The sequence below is a fragment of the Carex rostrata genome, chromosome 2 (assembly GCF_964058835.1).
Source record: "Carex rostrata chromosome 2, lpCarRost1.2, whole genome shotgun sequence".
Taxonomy (NCBI): domain Eukaryota; kingdom Viridiplantae; phylum Streptophyta; class Magnoliopsida; order Poales; family Cyperaceae; genus Carex; species Carex rostrata.
The window spans coordinates 10,154,313-10,179,117 of NC_135919.1; the positions used below are offsets into that span (position 1 = coordinate 10,154,313).

At 34.7% G+C, this 24,805-nt stretch overlaps 3 protein-coding genes across 4 annotated transcripts; 1 reads left to right on the forward strand and 2 right to left on the reverse strand.

Annotated features, from left to right (window-relative positions):
- Positions 1 to 7,994: 7,994 nt before the first annotated feature.
- LOC144549660 (putative membrane-associated kinase regulator 4) lies at positions 7,995 to 9,330 on the reverse strand. Its single transcript, XM_078298434.1, has one exon. It carries the CDS (start codon positions 9,232 to 9,234, stop codon positions 8,170 to 8,172), a length of 1,065 nt encoding a protein of 354 aa, XP_078154560.1. The 5' UTR covers positions 9,235 to 9,330; the 3' UTR covers positions 7,995 to 8,169.
- A 3,549-nt stretch (positions 9,331 to 12,879) lies between these two features.
- On the reverse strand, positions 12,880 to 18,239 carry PAH1 (Lipin family protein). Of its 2 annotated transcripts, none has more exons than XM_078323689.1 (11): positions 18,099 to 18,239; positions 15,904 to 17,577; positions 15,052 to 15,668; positions 14,894 to 14,967; positions 14,713 to 14,797; positions 14,424 to 14,510; positions 14,262 to 14,334; positions 14,088 to 14,131; positions 13,795 to 13,923; positions 13,605 to 13,706; positions 12,880 to 13,195 (listed from the first exon to the last, which is right to left on the reverse strand). In XM_078323689.1, exons 2-11 carry the CDS (start codon positions 17,567 to 17,569, stop codon positions 13,142 to 13,144), a joined length of 2,931 nt encoding a protein of 976 aa, XP_078179815.1. In that variant the 5' UTR covers positions 17,570 to 17,577; positions 18,099 to 18,239; the 3' UTR covers positions 12,880 to 13,141. The 2 variants fall into 2 exon arrangements, with proteins under 2 accessions (XP_078179815.1, XP_078179819.1); XM_078323693.1 differs by having other exon boundaries at positions 15,904 to 17,662; positions 18,099 to 18,212.
- Positions 18,240 to 21,583: 3,344 nt separating this feature from the next.
- LOC144573936 (protein CANDIDATE G-PROTEIN COUPLED RECEPTOR 7-like) lies at positions 21,584 to 24,165 on the forward strand. Its single transcript, XM_078323718.1, has 3 exons — positions 21,584 to 22,220; positions 22,753 to 23,203; positions 23,625 to 24,165. The coding sequence occupies exons 1-3, from the start codon at positions 21,727 to 21,729 to the stop codon at positions 24,003 to 24,005; spliced, it is 1,326 nt and encodes a 441-aa protein (XP_078179844.1). The 5' UTR covers positions 21,584 to 21,726; the 3' UTR covers positions 24,006 to 24,165.
- Positions 24,166 to 24,805: the final 640 nt, after the last annotated feature.

Genomic DNA, 24,805 nt, shown 5'->3' on the forward strand with positions numbered 1-24,805 from the left:
TATTGTATATTCAAAAAAGTTTGGTACATGCTAATATGCACGAGGAAAACTAGCACGCAAACAATAGTTTACACTTACCGTGTCTGTAAATTTGAATGATTTCAATGTCTAAAAATATAAAAATTCACAGAAAAGAACGAGGATGGTGGGGGTCCAGATCCCCTAAAGTAATTCAATTTTTGAGTTTAGATCGGGACTGTCCGATTCGTATTTGGGCCAATTCGGCTCCGAGGTGGAGCGCATGTGGCCTCTTTAATCTGATAGCTTGATTCAAATTGGACGGTTCAGATCAAAACTAAAAAAATGGATTACTTTAGGAGATCCGAACTCAGATGGTGGTAGCATGTGACGTATCAACAGTTACATAAACATGATCTCTTCATTTTTCGCAAAGCGGATGGAGCCGTGGAGTCCAATGTCCTATGAGTCAGTATAAGATTTATGTTTAGATCTAAGAACTAGTCTTTGGTCTAGTGGCAAAGACACGTGGTCTCTATGTGAGAGGTTATGAATTCGAAACTCAGATAGATGAAATCATTTGTTATAATAACAAATGTATTAAATAGTTGGGTGGCTTGACCTCCAACTTTATTAAAAAAAATATATTTATATTTAAATCTGAACCATCCGATCTGAAATAGAATGCACGGAGTCTCCTTTGATATTTGAGCGGATTCTTATTCGGAGGGGTGTGGATCCGAATCCGAATCCTACAAGGTAACTCAAATTTTGAGTTTGAATTCACACAGTCTAATCATAATTCTAACCAACCTGACAAATATAAAATGCATTTCTGAGTTTGGCTAGTATAACATCGGTGTCATTTCAACTTATATAACACCAATTCTAAAATCTATCAAATCGACTTCAAACGGTGAATCCAAATCGTTCAAACCGATCTACTTCATTAGTTGTGCGTTTACATGCAAAATTTATAACTTTTCGAATTTATTTAGTATTAAGTCAAGCGGTCAAATGTGTGAGTTTTTAAGTTAATTTTAATACATTAATTTTTCAATATTTTTACCGCTTGATTTGATACTAAAATGACTCAAAAATATAAAAAATTTGTATGTAAATGCATTACTCATAATGTAAATCGGTTTGAACGATTTGAATTAATCGTTCGAAGTCGATTTGATAGGTTTTAGAATTGATATTATATAAGCTGAAATGACACTGATGTTATATAGAGGTGCTACTTTTACCCGATTACCCGGATCCGATCCGGAACCGAACCGGATCCGACCCGGAACCGACCCGGATCCGATTAATTTGGATAGGGTATGGTTTAAAAAATATAACCGATTAAATTATGGGTATGGGTACAAAATTAATAATTTAATATCCGACCCGGATCCGAACCGGAACCGATACTGTAATGTGTAGGATATGGGTATCATTTAATTATCCGACCCATAACCGGACCCGACCCGATACCCGTATAAATACCCGATAAAATATATATTAATAACTCTACATCAAGTTTTTGTGTTAGATAATATATTTCAGCTGAGCTATAATTTGATAAAACTTAACCAAATTTATGCTACTGTTTTACACTACCCTTTAATTACATCCTTAACTAGTCCTTTAATTACGCCCTTTAATTTTTGTTCTATATTATACACATGTGACACATGACACATGATTGTCAAATTTATTCTTCCATAACCAGCTTATTTTATACCTTTTTCTTCTATTACATTCAATTCATAGATTTTTTTGAATTATAGAAAAGAAAATCATCATTTCTAATATTTTACTTTCTAAAAATTATATCTCCTCCATCCTCCTGAATTCAAAAGCTATTAACAAAAAACTGAATTCAATATTTTTTGTTACACCATGAGTACTCCAAACAACCAACAACCAACTAATAATTTAGAGTTATTATTTTTATTTTGCTATATAGCATGATATATTTTATTATTTATAAACATGATTAATAGTATAATTTTTATTTTGCAGTAGTTTTTAATTTATATTGTAATGATTTATTATATGAGATGTTTAAGAAATTATAATTATATTTAAATATAAATAATTTCTCAAATACTTTGAAGTTGTGATCTATACCCGCTCTGGATCCGGAACCGCCCCGTATCCGAACCGGACCCGATAATCCACAAACAAGTTACAGATATCTATCTACCCGGAACCGAAAGACTGGACCCGAAATATCTACGGGTAGATAGGTATCCAGATCCGGACCCGACCCGATTTGAAACAAATAAGTATATGGATCGAAATTTGGACCCGAACACTTTTAGGGTCCGGGTCCAAATATAATAGTACCCGGACCCGACCCGACCCGATAGCACCTCTAATGTTATACTAACCAAACTCCTCTTTAATATTTGTATCAAAGCAGATTACAGCGTCCGGATAAACTTAAAATTTGAGTTACCACATGCGATATGAATTCAGGGCGGGGCGGGAAGGGCCGAATTTTTTTTATATACCATAATTAAAAAATATATATAAACCAAAACACCTCTTTTTTGGAAGAATTTCATTATTTATTCATGCCGTATATTGGACCTGCGGTCTCATTTTGGAGGGACTGCAAAGCTAATTTGTGACCCCACTGCATGTTACAACAACTCAAAACAATCCCTGCGGCTCTTTAAGTGGGGCCACAGATTGGCTCTGCGGCCTTAATAAAAATGAAATTCCCTCAAATAAAGGTGTTTTGATTTATTTATTTTTTATTATGGTATATAAAAAATTTCGGCAGGAAGGGAGTTAATTTATAGGGATTGGGGAGATTTGGATATGAATCTCAACAATTTGCGCGAATTGTAATCTTCACAAAATTTGGCCCGTACGAATTATGTACTGAACGGATTGGGGAGAATATTTTGCATCATCACAATTTGAGAAAGAGATGTATATATTTATTGGAGTAAAATTGGGTGTTTCTATGAGCTCTTTTGTGAACTCAATTTTAAATTTTGTCATATTGGTTTCAAACGATGAATTCAAATTATCAAAAACTTTTTACTTTACGCGTAATGCATTTACATGTAGAAATTTAAAAATTTCGAATTAATTTAGTGTAAAGTCACGCGGTCAAAATTAGAAGGTTTATAAATTAATTTTAATGTATTTATTATTTGATTGTTTTTTCTCTACTTGACTCTTTACAAGATTAATTTTAAATTTTAAATTTTATGTATGAAAATGCATCACTCGTAAGATAGAAGAATTTCAACTGTTTAGATTTGTTATTTGAAACCAATTCGATAGGTTTTAAAATTGAGTTCACAAAGAGATTTGATGAACTTAAGACCACCTAGTTTTACTCTATTTATAACCAGATTGTTAATTAAAATGGAATTTTAATTTAATTGGTTTTCATTCTTCACGTACAAACTACATATGTATCACATATGAAAGATATGTGAGATTTTAATTATTTTCATATTAGTTATCCATTGATTACATACCAATATATTATTAAGAGAGAAAGACAAATTAGGTATTAGTATAAGAAATTATATTGAAATAATTGTTCTTAAAATAGTACCTCTTTTTTCCGAATCAAATTCAGTTTGATGTCAGCAAGAACCGTTCAATTCACATCAAAATTTACACAGACAACTTTAATATTAATGTAGATCAAGCAGACAATATTTTACTCAAATCCAACGGCTACAAATGAACATTAGACCGAATTTAGTCTGATGTCCACCGAACCGCTCCTATATACAATTTTTTTGATATATATTTCTTTTCATCCGTACCCTCATTATCCCAAGGAGATCAAATAATAAATTAACACAAGTCAATACATATTTTTCCAGGTACATAAAACCAACACAGTATACATATACATTATCTCATATATATTTTACTTAACTATGGATGCCAGATATGCAGAAATGGTATAAAGTTGGCCATGTTTCATGCATTGTGGGACCTTAGATCAAGTGCTCAACAGCATTAGTGTAGGGGGTATCTCTGTTTCCCTTTGCTTCTAAATCTTGTCGATCCTTTTTGGTGACATACTTACATAGTTTAAGGTTTATTTGTCTTCATTTGGGCTTTTATTTTTTCTTTATTGGGGATTTGGGGTGGTGTGCTTTAGTTTAAAGCCAAGATATGGGGTGGGTCCCTCTAGTTTGGTTGTGGGATTTGGAATTTTTTTTATTGATAATTTGTTTTGGTTTGGTTTAGATGCTGACAAGGGGGTGGGCTTCGCTATCAATCATTTTTTTATTTTACTTTTTATTATTAAAATCAAATAGTATTGGTATAGTTCTAGCATAATTTTAACATGTAATTCTAGATTGTATAGTATATATACTTAAAAATTTAAGTTGTAGATATGCTCTCAATTATTTGGACGTATTATTGAGTCAATTTTAAAGAAAATTATTCTTTCGTTAAATTTTAAAATCTTTAATGTAAAATTTTAACAATTTTATGATTGAATTTAATGCTCATCCTATCTAAATATTTTGTAAAAATATTCCCTCCTTTCTCATTTTCGTTGTTTGAATCCCTTAACATGCTATTACATATTTCCACATTTCCATTCCTCTACTTTTTTCTTTAAGGTTACGCAGGAACCCTTTTTAATTAAAGGCAGCAACATCGGTTGCAATTTCTTACCGATAACAAAAACCAACATCAGTTAATTGTCTTCAAACCAACAAATATATATATAGGCATCTGACCAAATTCGGTCTAATATACAGTCAGAGCCGGTCGATAAGCATTAAGATTCGCATGAAAAGCTTTAACCTCCATAAATATCAAGTACATACAAATCTTGATGCCGATCAAACGGTTCCTACCTGTTGGGTATAGTTTAGATGCATACTGGTTAAGCAATCTGGTATGCACATGTCATATGTCATCGCTGGTACAGTTTAGCTAAAGTCGAATTATTAATTAATGGGCATATAGTCAATTCCCACTAAATCATTGTAATAACCAAAATCAACAGGTACCAAACAACAGTGTATTTTAGTCTTGTTATTTTATTTCTTGTTTCCTTAGACACGCCATGAAGAAATATCAGTGTTATATATATATGAACCTGAATTATTAAATTTTGTTCCACAGCTTGTGTTATATGTTCAGACAACAAATTTGGAAAAAATGATTTAATTCATGATTTAATCACGATGATTATCAAAAGGGTCAACGAGGAGCGTATATATATATTTTGGCCTTCATCTCACATAAATTAAAATTATAATCATGATGTTATCATTGGAATAAACAAATTGTTATACCACATTTCTTAGACGTATAAAATTCATCTAAAAAAAATAGAGAAGAAAAGAGACTTTCCCAGTTTATTTATCATACCATTGATTAACAAATCTGTGTACCAGTACATGCAAATTGATTGTAGTAATGTATTAACAAATCTGTGGCCCATAAAAAGAACAAAATATTTTTAAAATTTTCTTTCTTTAGTTGGTTTGTTCGGTAGCTAATTAATACTTACTTTTGTGATCTTGATAAACTAAAGTACGCTATTAATTATGTTTAACACACCTCTAATGCACCTTCATATAAATATAATTATAGTTTAAAAATCCACAAATCAACTGTGAGCAACAAGGCATGCATGCTATAATTATTTAAATTTTCTTGCTTTTATATCTGAAAAGCTTATGATCTTTTAACAACATGCAATGTTTAGCTATATTGCACTTCTCTTTATATATTGCTAATGACTTAAGTGCTATATTAATCTTGTATGTACATTAATCATACGTGTCCTTATGACACCCAAACTAGAGACCAAAATCCTTGGTATCAGATTATTTTTATTTTATTGTTAAATTAACTTGGCACAATAGCAACTATGCAGTATATATTAATTATATAACAACAGGCTATCCATATAGAAGACTTGTCATTAATTATGTTATAATTAACTAGGTGTTTTATAAATGATGCATGCATGGATAGACTAGAAGATGTGAATTAATAAACCGTATGAAAATTTGATACGGATATCCAATATCCGAATATCCGTGTGGATATGGATATGGATATGGTTTTAAATTTTAATTATCCGTATTTGAATAGTAGATATATATATACTATATAGTTTAATATATATTATGAAAAAAATTATGTTATTTACTATTATAAAAAGCAGATATCTGTATCCGTATCCATCTAATATCCGATCCATATCTGTATCCGGAAAATAAAAAACGGATACAGATATATGATTTTACCACTATATATCCAATCCAATCTGTTTGCACCCCTATGTATATCGACAATGGAATATGTTTTTTTGTGTGTGTTTTTTATTGTTTTCCTATTTAATCATTTTTGCAAAATTCTTAAGGATTCATTTCACTGTTGAGATTCTTAGGCATGCTACTGGGAGAAGGTAGGCTGGAGGCAGATTGATTCTCAATTTCTCATTTCCTTAAATTTCTGATATAAAGTTTGATTGTTAAAGTAGATGTTGATAGTATACTATGAATGCAATATATAATATACCATATGTTTCTCTTTAGTTAGTCAAGAAGCTGGTATACCAATATCCAGTCTTAGCACAAAATTTCTTCTCACTCTGACAATAGAGTGGTATTTTTTCAATGCTCAACTACTTAACAGGTATTGCATCTTCATAGTTGGCTACTAGTCTTTGAAAGTTATCTTGCTTTGTTTTTAACCAAATAATAATCACTCAAATTGGCCAATGCAAACTAGCAAGAATAAGGTTCAAGCAATGGCGTAGCCAGGATTTAAGTCATGGGTGGGAAAAAGGTTTCGGGTTATCGGGTTACCAAGTAAGTGGGCAAATTTAACTTATATACTTGAATCAACTTTAATCAATCTCACCAAATTCTAAATCAGATTTAAATAGAAATTAAGAAAAACATTAACACTCAACAATTTTAGTCAATTATTAGTTGCAGTTTGCAATTTAATTCATTCGATTGGGCTGTAGTATTGAATTGTGAAAGAACAGGAGTAGGCAATTTAATTTTCAGGAGTAGACATGCCAACATATTTATACTTCATACCCAATTTTAAAATTCCAGGGGTGGCTCCCCACTGGGTTCAAGTCCCGTAACAGCTAAATAACAGAAATTACCTTGAAAAGTTTTACAAGATGCAAACACCTTTGTCCATTTTCATTGCAAAATGTGCCAAATTGATCCTCCTTTCTAATGTTTCTATCTCGAAATAAATGAGAAAGGAAGAGGAACAGTTGGGATGTTTTTCAGAAATTTACAAGTGCAAGTGTTATTATATGGTACTGCTTTAGAGGATTATGTCATATATTTCTCAATTATTAGGGGTATGTATGATACTACATGAGTGAGTCTATGGTACTATGCATATCACGGGTTGTTACCGTGCTATGACTCTATATTCGATTTTTCAAATCCTAACGGTCGATCCGAACCATTCATCTTGTTCTCCATATTAATATGTGTTTGGAGACCAAATTTTACATTTTTTGAAAATTTTTTATTATTTTTTTAGATATTTAGAAAATCACTTGATCTGAAAATTCTGGACCATCCAAAAACAGTGATTTTCAATAAATCTAAAAAAATAGTAAAAAAATTTCAAAAAATGTAAAATTTGGTCTCCAAACACATATTAATATGGAGAACAAGATGAATGGTTCGGATCGACCGTTAGGATTTGAAAAATCGAATATAGAGTCATAGCACAGTAACAACCCATGATATGCATAGTACCATAGACTCACTCATGTATGATATTTGAATGTTGACTTGGGTTACATCTCTGAAATTACTGTGCAACTTATTCGAGTCAATGTGTTTGGTTTTTCTTGAAAACTAAATATTTATTATACCTGAAGTAGAAAGAAGATACGGTAGAAACATTTCTATTTGATTTTGACTTAGCCATGATACTAATTATCAACTAAAAATTGCAACTAGTTACAACTCCATGCCATCCAGCAAGAATATTATACACTGTCAAAGAGGAAATACAAGTATAGAAGATTTTAAGCAAAGAATCAGATTCTAAAATTAATTGCTGCTCTCTCAAGTTTTCACAAGATATTCCTGCAACTCAACATATAATAAACAACAATACCAGTTCTTGCATAAATAAACAACAAATTAGAAGCGTGCAAAATTCAGTTTACTTGTATTTTCACTTAAAAATTGAAAAAAAGTTTTACAAATTTAAATTTCAACCCATACACATATCTTCCTCTTCTAATTCTTCGCAATCAGCTGCAATCTTCATACCAGTTACAAAACAGAACCCGGTATCACTCATACTCTTTCTAACAGAGGCCAACTGCTGAGACTTCTTACAATAAGCTATGGCACCTTGTATTGGATTTTCCATCTCAGAATTTGCACTACTGCTCCGCTTCAGCACGGGTCCAGTACACACTGAACCCAAACCGTTAGAGCTCGAACACGAAAACGAAGAACAGTTTGAGCTAGAACATGAGGAAGAAACAGAGGAGAAAGAGGCTTTGTTCAAAGAGTTTCTAATAATTGCACTAGAGAAGGATCTTCTATGGCCTCTTTCTTCTTCTCCAGTGTCAAATTTTGTAGAATTGTTACAATTGGTACTAGAGGCAATGCACCTGTCTCTCCTAATTTGGCCAAATGGATTCTTTTTCCATGCCTTTAAATACCCATTTGAGTACTCTTTGGGCTTTGAAATGGTATATTTATCATCCGAAACAGCCAACTTGGTGCCGCCAGTGGTGAAAATAGATTTGAGGTAAGCTTTTGGAGCTTTAAGCTTACTACCCAAATTGAGTTGCCTAATGAACTTCAGTTTCTTGGACCAAGACTTCTTTGTACCGGTTTCATTACCGGCCATACCAGAGGAACACTCGTAGAAGCAATCCTCAGTAATCAGTTCACCACTGACATAACATGAAGTAGCAGGAGAAGCATTACATGACTCAAATGGGGTTGTGCTTGTCGTGTTACACAACGGAGTACTATGGTTTAAATGAGAGGTTCTTTTGGGTTTTTCGAGCAGCTTTTCGACCATTTGAATACGAGGGGGGAGGTGGAGAGGGAGAAGCTTTCCTTTGTAGAACAATTCATCGGCCGGTGAGGGAATTGGTTCTTTCTCAAGAGGAGTTGTTGAGTTATGAAACTCAAATTCTCTCGGGTTATGAGGTGGTGATGATCTCTTGTAGTAGATTAATGTGGCCGAGGTGATATCTATGTCTATATATTCTTCTTCCTTTACATCATCATAAGCTGATATGGTGGTTTTTGCCATTGTTTTTTTGCTGGTATACTCTTCTCTCTATATCCTCACAAACTCTATTTATCTATTCTCTTGTCTTGTTTGGTGGGTATCTATGGTGCCTTTGGAAGAAGAAACAGGAGGGAGAGAATCGCATGCTTTAAAGCAAGGATTGGGACCCATGAAATTAGAAACAGGAGAAACTATATTAATATGTAGATATTTAAGTATATAGCTGATACTGAGATAGGCATCCAAGATAAAAGAAAATATACATATTTTATTAAGGGAGACATTGGGGTTAGTATTAGACCCCACCTTTGTCTGTCTTAAGCTCACAATTAATTAGTTAATTTATTTTTCTTCCCTCTATCTTTTACTCCTCTTACACGCGAGTTCGGATCTTCTGCATATCTCAAATTTGGAGTTCTGAATCCATACCGTTCGATTAGAAGCCAATGCAGATCGGACGATCCATATTCTTTCTGCAGTAGCTCAAAATTTGGCTTAGATGATACAAATTTCTCTCATACACAAGAATTAATATTTGGTCTAGTGATAAAGGCACATGGTTTCTATGTGAGAGATTATAGGTTCGAAATCTAGGTGGAGAAAATTCTTTATTATAATAATAAATGTATTAAAGAGTTTGGCTAGTATAACATCAGTGTCATTTCAACTTATATAACACCAACTCTAAAACCTATCGAATCGACTTCAAACGATGAATCCAAACCGTTGAAACCAATCTACTTCATTAGTTGTGCGTTTCCATGCAAAATTTATAACTTTTCGAATTTATTTAGTATTAAATCAAGCGGTCAAATATGTGAGTTTTTAAGTTAATTTTAATACATTCATTTTTTCAATATTTTTACCGCTTGATTTGATACTAAAATAACTCGAAAATATAAAAATTTTGTATGTAAACGTATCACTCATAATGTAAATCGGTTTGAACGGTTTGGATTAATCGTTCGAAGTCGATTTGATAGGTTTTAGAGTTGGTGTTATATAGGCTAAAATAACACTGATGTTATATTAGCCAAACTCTGTATGAAATAGTTAGATAGTTTGACCTCTAACTACTCAAAGAAATATATATATCTCTCTCACACACTCTGTTGTGGCGCACACACCAATACAACAATACTTCATTCTTTTTTTCCACTAGAAGTAATATTTTGAAGAGTGAATTCTACATGAACTTTAAAGCAAGAAAAGATGAATCAATAGAGAAAAACAAATTCTAGCACTATAATTAATTTATGGTCTTAATTTAAAATAAAGAAAACTAAACGTGTGTTTTTTTCTTCGAAAGGGTGAGGAGAAGAAATTAATAACCAGGATAATGTATCAGACAGCACAACACCTTGGTGCAATTAAATAAGAGATAACTATTTGTACTTTCAATTTTTTCTGACGCTTGCTTCCTTTGTTAATTTATAGTAAGGTTTTCATGCTTCCATTTTGCATTCATCCCCTTGTTCCATGCATAGTAATATAGCATTAACTGAAGACAAGTCACAAGAGACATGTTGTTGTAAAGTTTGAAATTTGAAAAGAGCTCATGCCCCCAAAACATGGAATGATGTGCATTAAAACATTAAATATTTCTCATGTCCACTAAAAGAAACTTGATGCTGACTTAAACAGTAAGAGAGCAGCTTCTCTTAATTACTTGTTCTAGCCTTCTAGGAGTTCAAGAGACAGTCTACCTATTTAATAAGAGTGAGTCTATGGTACTATGCATATCACGGGTTGTTACTGTGCTACGGCTCTATATTCGAGTTTTCAAATCCTAACGGTCGATCCGAACCGTTCATCTTGTTCTCCATATTAATATGTGTTTGGAGACCAAATTTTACATTTTTTGAAATTTTTTTACTGTTTTTTTAGATATTTAGAAAATCACTTGATCTGAAAATTCTGGACCATCCAAAACAGTGATTTTCAATAAATCTAAAAAAATAGTAAAAAAATTTCAAAAAATGTAAAATTTGGTCTCCAAACACATATTAATATGGAGAACAAGATGAACGGTTCGGATCGACCGTTAGGATTTGAAAACTCGAATATAGAGCCGTAGTACAGTGCCAAATTGTAATATGCATAGTACCATAGACTCACTCATTTAATAATCAACAAAAGTAGAATAAAATTAAGTGCCCTTATCATGACAAAATTTGGAATTTATATATCTGAAAATAAGGAAGAACTTGCCCCAAAAAATAAAAGAAAGAAAAAGATAGAATTTTTTTTTTTTTTTTTGTAGTAGTAGTAGTAGAAACAAGAGAAAACTTTAGAAGATGCATTGGTTTGTATTAAATTTATTTTGTAAGGATGGAATGTCATTTTCTCAAGACATTTAAGAGAAGAAGCTGATAAGGAAGCAAAAACCAGAATACCAGTAGTCTGGTGTAATTCTGTACAAAAAATAAGGATTGAACCATCAAACAGCTGTCCAGTTAATACTTGAAAATGTAGAATCCTTTAATTCGCCTCACCTTATATATGCATTCCGATTAGGGATGCATATATAAGTAAACCGCTCAAATTCAATAACTCGCTCATTTACAACTCGAATCAGTTCCAGCTCGAGTTGACTTACTTGTTTAATAAATGAACTGAACTTGAGCATGCCCAATCCGCTCATTAACAACTCGAGTTACACAAAATTTGTATGCCCTTCTAAATAACTCTAAAGTTGTTGTTTGGATTTTTTATTTTGTTAGTTGTCTTGTTAATTATGTTTGAATTGTTTGTGTTTAGATAAATTTTTACTAAATCAGTGTTGTAAATAATGGTATGCGGTCGTCGGACGGATAGGGTACCATCAAGCGATTAATCGAGAATAATCGGGTGATTATTCAGAAAAATTCATGACGGTTTAGTCACTGCCAACGACTAATCGGCCGATTAATCGGTCTAAACAGACTTTTTTTACAACACTGTACTAAAATCATTTGAATTGTTTTTGTTTAGATAAACTCCTACTATTTTGTAATTATAACTAAGAAAATTAACTAGTCAAACGAGTTGTGAACCAACTCGAGTTGATAATAAGTTGAACTCGAGTTGACTTTACAGCTCGTTACTAAATGAACTGAGCACGAGCTGGAGGTAACTCGGTCAAACTCGACTCATTTACTTCCCAATATGTTTGTTACTTTGTTTACTAGTCTAAAAACAAGTAGTTAATTATCAGGACATTAAAAAAATAGCTCATGATTTCATAAAGTTAATTATCACCATTTTCACCGCGTAAATGCCTGCGCGCCTAACAAATAGACCAAACCATAAGTAACTAGAGACAAAAGGTGGTGGAAAAAGAAATAGAGGCTAACAAAAGAGAAAACAAATTGCAAGCTCGAGGCAGTTCTTTTGCCTCTCAATCAATAACTTAAGCACAAACCTAAATAGCGTCAAGCTGTTCCTAAAAGTAACCTAAACAAAATAAAAAAAAAAGTACGCGCTGCTCTCTTTTTGTACTGTCACGCTTCTCCTGTTTCTGTATATTAAAAATTTGCAGTCTATAATGCTACACCTACCTTTAGGTGCATGTATAATTAATCAAACAAATGTACTCATCCAAAATTATTTATTGAAAGGATAGAGGAAAAAGATAAAGAGTAACATGACTAGTTAAAGTTTGCTTTACAAAGAGTCAAACGACGGTTTTTACATCTTCATGTGAATGAGAAATATACACGGTAATCATATCACAGAGCTACCAAAGAATTATTCATCTAAGTGTCAACTGGTTCGACCTAATTAATGCTTCTAACAAAGGAAATACAGGAAAGAAATAAAGGAATGAAGGGGGAAAAAAGGAAAAAATTGAGCTTCTGTCATTGTGCCAATTAGTTCGACCTAATTAACTCTTCTAATCTCTTTTAAAATAGGATTGAAGTAATTAAGCCGGCACGACTCAAAATTTTCAGTCTATGCTTGGAAGTGGCGTCTTCCAATAATTCCATGCATTATAATCTTCCTGCATTGCATATTAGCAAAACACTTAATACAACAACCTTGTGTTGAAAACCACAAACAGCACCAGACACTACCCCAGGTGGCACATCCTATAACTCCATTGATAGACTTATCAAAGGCCAGAAATTAGAAATAAATCCTCATTAACACAAGAAATCCATGAACACCCAAAATAATACAAAAACACAGACAGTACATCAATATCAGGAGAGACAAAAACAAAAAAACAGAACTCCAAAGAAATTATTTATATTGATACCAGCTGGTACAGGTGGTGGTATATATTCCGAAATATCATGTGTAAAACAAGATAAACTGTTGAAAAGTAATGCGTCTTTTCCACCTTTTTTTTCACTCCAAATGGTACAAGATATTTTTTACATAAAATTTAGTGAAAGGATAAGTTCTACCTGCTCAACCAAAGAAGTACTGGGAGGAAACATGTCATTGACCAGAGTGTGCAATGAGGTATAAGATTTCACGTCAGTAAAATTATTTATGGCCACTTCCCCCTGTTAGTTTATATTAACAATGTTATTATTCTAATTTTAACTAATTATTATATCACCCAAAAAAAAAGGAGAGTTTGAATCAGAATACCTTGGGGTTGATGATAAAAATTTTCCCTTTGGGGATGCCGATTTTTTTATAGCTGAGCTCGTCGGTGTCTCTGTTGCCAAAACCAGCATAAAAAGGATTGTAATCTGACGGGAAAAGTGCTTTTATATCCTGTTCAAACCAATGATACCAAAAGAAGAGAAATCAATATTTGTAATATTTCCATAAAAATGAAATAGATCGATGAGATGACAAAATAGGAATTGCACAAGAATCTTTATATCTTTATAGCTACAAATAAAAATCATAGTTTGAACGTATGTTTGATATATTACCTCTAAACATGCAATTTTGAACTCATGAGGAGCTCTGCGTATAACTGCTCATACAAGAAAAAAAAGGGGCAAAAAAATGAAATGATGAGCTGTGTAGAAATTTACAAATTTTTGAAACAAGAACAAAAATACAAGATAATCCAGGGTTAAAAACTTCAATAATTAACAAGATACCTTCTCGGTAGAGAGAAGGGAACAAGCCGTCAGGAGATATTACAACAGGTCCACTAGGCAGTGCTTTCCCATCCTATAAAATGAAAGACAAAAGAGCAAATTCTCGGTTAAACCTGAGTAGTTTTCAATTCCATTTAATCAGAGCAAAGACACATTATGCACCTGTTTGAGATTGAGAAGAAAATTTCTGGTGAGGTACGCCTGAACTATAGCTCTAGCACTCAGAAATAGGAGCTGATACCCATTTTCCTAAAGCAGATAAATATTAGAAGTTACTGTCCAGCTTCATAGAATAAAAATACTACAAGGGTAGAATACAATCTAAAAATGTCGTCTTGTTCTCTTTAATGAAACAGGTGGTACTGTTATGTACCACTCTTTTCAAAAAAAGAAAAGAAAAATGAAAATTAATCAAAGACAAAACAATAATAAAGTGAGTTATCTCCCTTACTTTTATTGCTGAAAATAGCCTTGCAACTCCAGATTGCGTCCAATCTTTCCCAACAAGAGGCATGAACTGACCAAGAACATCTGACCTAAATTATCAAAATTTCAAAACTCGAGCTTAAAGTGTATCACTACAAAGAGCATCTGATGCAGTTACAATCATAAAATAGAATTAAATCACTTACTTGGTAATAGTTCCATCAACATCAGAAATGACTATGCGAGCATTCCATTGCCACAAGTATATGTGTGCATCAACCTGGCACAACAAAAAATTGATACTTAAACCCCAAACCTACACTTAATTAATCTTTTAATAACAGGATTATCAATTGAAAAAGACCTCTTGTTTTCCCAGCACTCTAGTGGAAAAGCTAAAAGCCACCAAATTCTGTCCGTCCTTCAAATTCAGTGATGCTATCTGCTCATTCGTCGGGGTATTTGTTCTCACAAATTGTTTCCTTGGAGTTGAACCACCATTATTATCATTTTTATTATTACCACTAGTACCAATACCACTACCAAACTCAGATGCCTGGTCGCCAGTTGGGCTCTGAAAAAAAGACTCTGAGTCGAGAAAAAGATCATCAGCTGAAGACGTGCTATCAGTACGCTGAAGTGATCGCGACATCCTAAAAGGGTTCGACCAGAGCCGCCAGCGCCTACTGACAGAAGGCGAAATTCCAATTGTATCCTCTCTTTCTTCTACAGGGATTGCATCTTTCAATTCAGGTGAGAATTTTGGGCCGAACGCTGCTCTCCCGAGGACTATGTGGGCTGCCTTGTTCCACGGGAAGTAATTATCATCTATTTTGATGATCAGATTAGAGTTTTTTATAATTGACGGCCCAGATGATCTGAATTCCACTTCAGAAATGCGGTGAGTCTCAAAGATATCTTCTGCTGATGTTCGACCCATGCCAGGACGTAGCATGTTCCCACAAATTGAAATCTCACAGCCTGTTGTATATAGAAAAAAAAAACATTTCAAACAATAAATATAACAGTTAGAACTGGCGTAAGAATTGTAATTAGAGCTAGGACTTTGTATATACTCTTTTTCCTATCAACACAAATGTTAGTGGCAGAAAAGCCAACTAACCTTAAAAAAAAACAGTTAGGACTGAATGCAGATATTTGTGACGGCAAGAAACTAGATTTAGAAGTACCAAAAGAAAAAAATAATATAGGTTACCTAAACCAGAAAATTTTGGCGACTCGGTATGTCTTGTCTGATTGAGTTCCTCTTCATTTCCGGTACTTGCTGTAAGAACGCTTTCTGAATTTTCAGTTTCATCATTACCTGTGTTAACTAGGCACTGATCTTCTTCTTGAGTCACCACAGTATCTGAGTTCTCTCCAGTCAACTCAGTCTCCAGATTTTTTCCAGTCACCTCATTTACTGGTTTTTCTCCAGTCACCTCAGTCTCTGGATTCTCCAGTGATCTACTTTCTACGGTCATGGTGTCAGGTTCCTTAACCGAGTCAACACCCCAACCATCAATTTCTTGCGTATTCTCAACATCTTTCTTTTCATGAGAGTGCACAGATGAATCCTTATGGGGCTCAACATCTTTCTTTTCATCAGTATCTGGATTCTCTCCAGTCAACTCAGTCTCCAGATTCTTTCCGGTCACCTCATTTACTGAATTTTCTCCAGTCACCTCAGTCTCTGGATTCTCCAGTGATCTACTTTCTACAGTCACAGTGTCAGGTTCCTTAACAACCGAGTCAACACCCAAACCATCAATTTCTTGCTTAATCTCAACATTTTTCTTTTCATGAGAGTGCCCGGATGAATCCTTATGGGGCTCAGAACTAGAGATGTTTTTCATTTCTTCAGATTTTACTTCATCATCATCCATAATTGGAGAACTTTCATCTCCCAAATCAGCACCGGGCTCAGAAGTAGATTTTTTTTTTATTTCTTCAGATTTTACTTCCGCATCATCCATAACTGGAGAACTTTCATCTCCCGAATCAGCACCTTCCATTTGAGCTGACAGATCGACACAACTCTTAAACTGCTCGATTTTATCCAAATTCAAACTAGTCTTTTGTGGTGCATCGATTACCTCATCAACAATGACTTTGCAGCCTTCTTTCACATCTACTGTTTTGTTTCCAGTAACATCCAAATCAAAAATTCCATGTTCCCACACATCAGAGTTACCAGCAAAGTCACCACTGGTGCTCTCACCGGGCCCCAGATGGAACTGGGGGTGATTAAGCTCTAAATTCTTGGTTGTTTCTTCTACAGAATTTATTGGTGCAGTTAAAACATGCCCATCTATACTAATCAAAACCACTTCAGAATTAGACCCATTAGATTCTTTCACCCTTTCCTCAACCTCCTCTAGGCTCCCGTATTGGTAAGATGATGAACTGGATTGACCCGGTTGGAAACTGTAAGAGTGCTCATCAATTCCCTCTTGATTCAGGTCAGATGGATCTGTTTGGTTTGATTCTTTCATGGTTTCTTCCATCTCCTCCTGAAACCTAGAAGACTCTTCATCCCTGCCTTCTTGGATCGAATTGGTATGAAAAAATTGAGGTTCGGGCTCACTGCTGGATTCGGGTCCCGGTACAACCTCTCGCGTGAAATAGGCTTGACCTGAGTTATCAAGGTACATGTGAAAGGGGGCTTCTACACCATTTACTGAGATTGTGACTACCTTTTCGGCACCTTTTAGTACACCCTGGAATTTACCAAATCTGACGTACCATGGCGTGCTTCGATAGGTACCATCCTCTTGCTGTACCACAATGACATCTACAGCCCCACCGAAAGGATGGAATGGGGTTGCAACAGAGTACACTCCTTGTGATATTAAACTACCGAATTTTCCCACCACATTCATCTCGATTTCTGAAATAGTTCAACAAAAGTTTAATTGACAACCTTAGGCTTCAAAGATTAATTTTTTATCTTTCAGGACTGGTTACAGAATTCACTGAAATGTGCGAGGAAAGGAAGAAGTTTAGGTATTATGCAATTGTAGGCTAAATTTATAGGTCAGCTGTACAAATAAACAATCATGAAATTGGAAATTATATGTATAAAGACTTCCAAGATCACTACTAAAAAGTTCAAAAAGTTCGTAAAGAATGGGAATCAAGAATTTCACTACACTGACTCAAACGGAGGCACACTATAAGCTAAATCAACAAAATTCTTGCTTATCTGCAAATTACCAATAATCTACCGAAATCCCACTAAAGGCTCGATTCCAATACAAGACCACATTTCAACACGATTCTTTCTGGTGAGCATATAAGCCATTTTGCGATTGCATTCGTTCTGAAAAATGGACTATATCATTGCACCCAAATTTCAATCAAAGAGAACTACCAAAGACAGCTAAAGAAACAATTAAACAATGAACTCACCAAAGTACGCAAGACTATAAAATCCAATCTCTCTTCAAGATTTCTCTACTTTTTCTTCTCATACCAGATGTCGATATCGTCGAGGAATTGAATTTAGGTAGAAGATTAAGATTTGATAATTTGTCGCGCCTCAACAATTTATACGTAATTGATCTACTCCCTTCAATTTACAAGATACCCTCTCTCTTTGAATTATTTACGGCATTACCTCTTCAAGAAAACAATCAATTAAGACTTCGTTACTCGAAAGAGAAACCGGATGCTCATTATTTGGGGATTATAACTTGTTATGGAGTGCGTATTCTCTGAGATATCTCATATTTTGCGTGACCGACGTGGCCGGTGCCTATTCGGGGATACCGTAGGGGCCACTATTATTTGAGCTTGAGATTCGCGCAGAACGTATTTGAACGGTTGAGATTTTCCAAAAAGTCATGCAAAATATGAGATATATCAGAGGATGTGAATTCCTTGTTATGTGGGGTAGGTGGTTGCCTTAGGTTGGGGTAGTTTGGGTATTTTCAAAATTAAGTAGGAAAATTAAATACGGTGACTGTAACAGTTAGGCCCGGTTTCGAGCGGTGGGAGAGAAGGGACCTAGCGGTAACTTTACCTAGAAGGAAGTGTCTTGGTTTTTCTTGTTCTTTAGGCTTCTTCAGTCCTCGAGTTCGGATCATCTAAAGTAACTCTACTTTTGATTTTAGATGTTGACCGTCCATATCATCAATATTCGTGCCAAATAATATTTGACGGTCTTCATCGAAAAGCAAAATTTGGGGTACTTTAGATAATATGAATTCTCAAGACTTTTGTTGCTCAAGTAAGGTGTGGACGTGTGGTATTATTTGCATACACGGGAAATATTAGCTCATTTTCTTTTTTGATTGAAATAAAATATCAGCTCATCGGCGTACGAAATTGGATCATGCTGTCATACTCGTGTCGGATCTTCTGTTGCACTGAGTTATTATTGATTACGTCTTTTTTTCTTTTTGCATGAATTCACTAGTCAATGTTGATTCATAAAGACAGAATGCGGTAGAGATTATTTATTTTTTTCATCAATAAAACTAGGTTTTTTTTTTCTGAAGTTTCTCTACTGTTAGTAGTATGTACAAGTACGATCGGATATCAAAATAAATAAAAATAAAATTGAGTAATCAAAGTGAGAAAAGATTACTACCTGCTTGCTTCTTCTTTTTTTTCCTTAATCAATCACAAAAATATTAATGTAGCCAAAGCTCAATATTTCAATAGTTTCAATTTAATATAGCTGGCAATGAATATCTAGTCTTAAGATGCTATTTATATTATTGCACTATTATTAATGTTCTTTTTAGATTGTGTAGTATTGTTTTAGTAGTTCTTTTATCAGTCAGCATAATCAAAATCAAGTTTCTATGTCTACTAGTTAAAAATAGAGGCAGGAATTTTTACCATCAACTCCAATGTTACGAGTCTCTATATAATACGTATATCATAAAAATAACTTGATGAGAGTCGATAGTACACAAAATCTACTAATATTTTGAAAGCGAATCTACTAATATTTCTAAAAAAGTTATTATAAATATAATACTTATATGTGTACTTTTATAGAAAAATAAGTATATGTTGAATTCTATTCATTTCAATTTCATCCAACTTGATACTAGTAATTTATAACTTTATATTTTATTGAAAATAAGAGAGATTTTTTTAGAAAGAATCATATAACTAGCCATCTAATATTATGCGGCTCATCATATGATATGTAATTATCATGTTAATTGGAAAATTTCCCTTTAATTAAAGTTTAAGTTCTTGTAGAATATTGTAACAAAATACGAATAAGTATTATTTTTATGAACATAATAATGCATTAATGAATTGAACTACTATTCCTCTAATATTTGTGGAAAAGAAAGACATGATTTAATTCTTTATTACAAAAATTTGACTCCAATCAATTTAATTTGACAGACTATAATGATTGTTCCTTGGTGACTACATAAAGAGGCTCGGAATATCCGACCACACAAGATCTAGACTGAATCAAAGCACGTGCTCAACTCAAATTCCTTGTTGCCTTCTAGAATGGATTATGCTCGGATGCTCTTTGATTCCTAGTGAGTCTCGAGCGTTGACTTGTCAAAGGCAACGTTTAACTAAAGTTGCCCCCCACACGCTTTAATTATGATACAGCCTGGCCAGCTGGCCCGTAAGAAACAAAGACTAATCCCTGCTGCATTTAATCCAGCATTTAATGCACCAACCGCAGTACCTGCTCCATGCAACAGCCCTTTAAATATAAACTCGGCCCGCAAATGTCTTAATTTTTTAAGCCTGATAAAGGCCCATTAACTAGGCCATTAGTGAGTTCGTACTGATTTTCTCAATTTCGGACCGTTGGCATTGGAATCCGTATCATCCCAGGTACCTGAGATGCAAGTTATAAATCTGAACCGTTTTTTCATGTGGCACGAATCTCTAAGCAGACCCCTACAATCCCAACCAGTTCCGGATTGAATTTGGCCCAACTAAAATTAATCTAGGTCGTCCATTATTTTCAATTGTACCTCAGGTACCTGGGGTGTGGGACACGAACTCTTGGCATTGTCCATTGAATTTGTATCCTGAGTTGACTCAAATTTTGAGTTAAGATCTGGTGTCCGATTTAAATCTGCACTAATATTAAAGTGATCGTGCGTTACAGGTATGGACTGAATTGATTAGAATTCTGATTATATGGCCGAAAAATTTAACTCAAACGGTGTGTTAGTGCAGAGGACATGGAATCTTGTCCAATCGTGTCAGGTGAGAACAAGTATCCTCTCAGGTTCTGTAAAGTGGAATCCACAACTTAATGGTTCAGATTTACTTCAGTCAGATCAAATTCAATCTTATACTTATTGAAAATGTAAGTCTCCTCTAAAATTTATGTTAGGTTAAAACAACGGCCCGGATCCAATAATTTTTATTGATTTTCATTTTCGGTACCGGGCGCACAAGAATTTGGATTGTATGTATCCATTGTTCGATCCACGTATCCGGATTCACTGAAAGCTGCGTCGAAAAAATCCAATCGGTGGTATTAACAGAGTAATTTTGCTTCTTACAGCGCAGGTACCATAATAAGTTCTGCTTTGATTCTATAGTTAGTGAGCTGTATCAAGTTAAAACAGCTCTGTTAAAATCTTGAACCCTTTTTCGGGGCTCAGTCAAACCGGTAATTCCTTTCCACAATTCCCGTCGTCGATTGAGACGAAGACTAGTGAGGGTCAGACTCAGTCAAGGCGACTAAAGCATTTACCAAAATTAGACCCGGTGCATGATTAAATTAGTTAGCACGAAAACGATGCAAACCAGACGTACGATCAGACAAAGTGTAATAAAAACTCTTAAATTATATACCAGGTGCAGGTAATTTATTACATTTAATCTCGAGAATTTCTCAGTTGCTCCCTGATTAAATACTATGATTAACCTTTCTAATCTTGTGCTTCTAGAGCAACCATTACTTTTTTTTCTTTTCATCCCGCGTAACAAGTAACAACCAAAAGTCTACCCGACTGCGTTCTGCCCCTATATTCCATTCTTTGTTTTACCAGTTGAATCTCTCTCTCTCTCTCTCTAGATCCAAATCGCCATGGCCAAGCTCAAGAGCTTCGTTCTCCCCTTTCTTCTCCTTTTTGTGCTCCTCCCATTGTCACGCGCCGAGATAAAGAACCTCAATTTCAATGGCGACTCGCGTAGCTCCATCCTCTTCGAGAAATTCGGATTCAATCATCATGGGACAGTCTCGATCGCCTTGTCAGATGCCTCGTTTGCTTCTGCGGATCCTTCTATGCTGGGTTTTTTTCTCTTATCCGACGAATCTCTCTTTCAGGCGATCTATGAATCTCAGAACAATGCTTCGCCTGAGAACAATCCAAGCCCGAACCCTAGCTGCGTGCTGTACAGTCCTTATGTGAAACTTTTGTTTACTTTTAGGGAGCTCACAGCGGCTGGGACTTTCAATAACTCCTTTCCAGTTACACATCCTGATGAGTATAGTCTATTCTTTGCGAACTGCGCGTCGGGCACGACCGTCTCGATGAAGGTGCACACGGAGATGTTTAATATCGATCCAGATAGTACAAAGTATGAAGCTTTTCTTACTTGCTTGAAAAAAGTCTCAATTTTTGTTTAGTTTTAGAGATTAATTAGCAATTTAATGATAGTCTAGGAATATATGAACTTCAGCACAAAATATTTGTTTGACATGTCGATTAGTTAATATTGCTATACATTATTGTCCTAGGTTTTCTTCACTTTCTTAATGAACTAAGCATAAAAATTATAGTAAGGAAAATTTGTTGCCTTTTTTTTTTCATCACTTCTTTGCAACTGAAGGAGGTGCTTTGAGTATGGAACTAGACAATTACCTGATAAGCTAAGATTTTTCTAGTTGGCCAAACGCCTATCGTCTTTTTGACCATAACTTTCTACTAGTTTTCACTAAAACCACCTCAACCTTTTCACTGGGCTTAGTTTTTTTTTTTTTTTGGTTCCTCGGTGACTCGGTGTCCAATTAAGTACCAAACTGTGCATGGAAAATAGAGCATACTGGCACAGTATTATGTTACAGTAAAAAGTTATTGATGCGAATGAGCTCAACATCTTATTCCATCAGGAACTACCTGTCAGTGGGCCAATGGGCTGTACCGTCCATCTACACTGTCTCGGCAATTGCGTACTTCATTTTCCTAGCTGCATGGCTGTACATCTCTCTGATCCAGAACCGCCACACTGCTCACCGCATCCACCACCTCATGTCGGGTCTACTACTAGCTCGATCCCTCTATCTCCTCTCAGCCACTGAAGACCAGCACTACATACGGGTCACCGGGTTGGCCCATGGCTGGGATGTTGCCTTCTACCTCTTCCAGCTCCTCAAGGGTGTTCTCTTGTTTGCCGTTATAGTGCTCATAGGGACAGGATGGTCTTTTCTCAAACCCTTCTTACAGGATAAGGAGAAGAAGGTCCTTATGGTGGTTATCCCGCTCCAAGTTGTGGCAAATATTGCTTCTGCGGTGATTGGCGAAACAGGCCCCTTCATCATGAATTATGTCACATGGAACCAGGTATTGAGAAGTCGGTAAAGGTGCCTTGCCTGTGTTGTCTGTTGGCAAACTGGTTTCTTACTGGATAGTCTGATCCTCTGAGGTTAATTGGGTTCAGAACTTACCTAAAATAAGGAAAATTTGAGCAATCAAAGGTTATCTTAGTTTTGTGTTACTGGGTATATCCTTTGTTGTCTAGTGAGCTACCAAAAACCAGTCCTTTTTTTTTAGAGTAGTTTAATAACTCTGGATCTGTATCAGTCTGGCTTATACTCTTAAAACATTTTATTGTTACTGATGTGATGTTTGGTACCAACTAATAGTGTACATAGCATGACTTACTGTACTACTATTAATCATAATTCCTTTTCCACTAGATGAGTTATATCATTGATGGATTCAATTTGTTTTGTACTCATGTATTATTGTTGTCAACAACTAGATATTCCTCCTTGTTGATGTGGCATGCTGCTGTGCGGTGCTCTTCCCCATTGTGTGGTCGATCAGAACCCTTCGCGAGACCTCAAAAACTGATGGTAAGGCAGCCCGAAATCTTGCAAAGCTGACCCTATTCCGCCAGTTCTACATGGTAGTGATTGGATACCTCTACTTCACACGCATAATAGTATATGCTCTGAAGACAATAGCATCATACAAGTACCGGTGGGTCAGCGTGGCAGCTGAGGAGGCAGTCACTCTTGCATTCTACCTCTACATGTTTTATATGTTTAGGCCTGTTGAGAGGAATCAGTACTTTATGCTTGATGAAGACGAGGAGGAGGCTGCTGAGCTGGCGCTTCGTGAAGAGGAGTTTGAGCTCTAGATATGTCAATGCAGTTTTTGTTTCACGTCAGTCTTTTTTGTACTTCTATTATATTTATTTTGTCAGATGCAGTTACGTGACATTTGAACATCTTCAGTGCAAATTAGATATTACAAATACAGTTGGCATAATTGTTTCTTTCTATTGTTTATTTTATATTCATTTGTGTTTTAGTGGGTTTCATGAGTGAATCGGGGACTACTTGAGGTATTAACATATATATTTGGTGGCTAAAACTAGATAATTTGTAATGCGTCAAGGTACCAAGTGTTTATAGTAACCTGCATGCCTTTATGGATATGAGTCATATGACAAACATCACATGTATCCTTCATTTGATTGTTTTATCAATAAAAGCAGAGCTAGTTCCTTTCACCCATCTTATGCAGAGTTATGCATTGAGTGTGAACTTGAGCTGTTTAAATAAAACAAGCTGGAGAAGAAAACAAAAATCAATGTATGAGAAGTTTTTTCGGGTGTGTCTATTCTGTGGTAATTTAGGTCATGCAATTGATGAATGTTCGAAATCGCCTAATGAAGTATAAAATGTTGTATTATTTGTTGTTATTTTATGACACATTTTGTTGTCATATTTTTTTTTTTTTAAAGGCTTGGTGGTATTTGTTGTCATATTATGACTCTTTTTATTATTATATAAAGGTTATCCTCTTTTTATAATTTATATCCATTTGTGTATAGAATAAAATTGTGACGAGTACGTAACTAAATAAAGTTAGACTCCTACACGTAAATAAACATAAAAAATATGCATACAATCAAAAGAAGGCAGACTATTTGAT

What these genes read in the sequence shown, in the direction of transcription:
- LOC144549660 (XM_078298434.1), bottom strand. Translation starts at nt 9,234, where the DNA reads ATGGCAAAAACCACCATATCAGCTTATGATGATGTAAAGGAAGAAGAA.
- LOC144573936 (XM_078323718.1), top strand. Translation starts at nt 21,727, where the DNA reads ATGGCCAAGCTCAAGAGCTTCGTTCTCCCCTTTCTTCTCCTTTTTGTG. An exon ending in ATCGATCCAGATAGTACAAA is followed by an intron (nt 22,221 to 22,752) that starts GTATGAAGCTTT and finishes TTATTCCATCAG; the next exon opens with GAACTACCTGTCAGTGGGCC. An exon ending in ATTATGTCACATGGAACCAG is followed by an intron (nt 23,204 to 23,624) that starts GTATTGAGAAGT and finishes GTCAACAACTAG; the next exon opens with ATATTCCTCCTTGTTGATGT.
- PAH1 (XM_078323689.1), bottom strand. Translation starts at nt 17,569, where the DNA reads ATGAATGTGGTGGGAAAATTCGGTAGTTTAATATCACAAGGAGTGTAC. An exon ending in GAGTGCTGGGAAAACAAGAG is followed by an intron (nt 14,968 to 15,051) that starts GTCTTTTTCAAT and finishes TTGTTGTGCCAG; the next exon opens with GTTGATGCACACATATACTT. An exon ending in TTCTTCTCAATCTCAAACAG is followed by an intron (nt 14,335 to 14,423) that starts GTGCATAATGTG and finishes TTCATTTTATAG; the next exon opens with GATGGGAAAGCACTGCCTAG.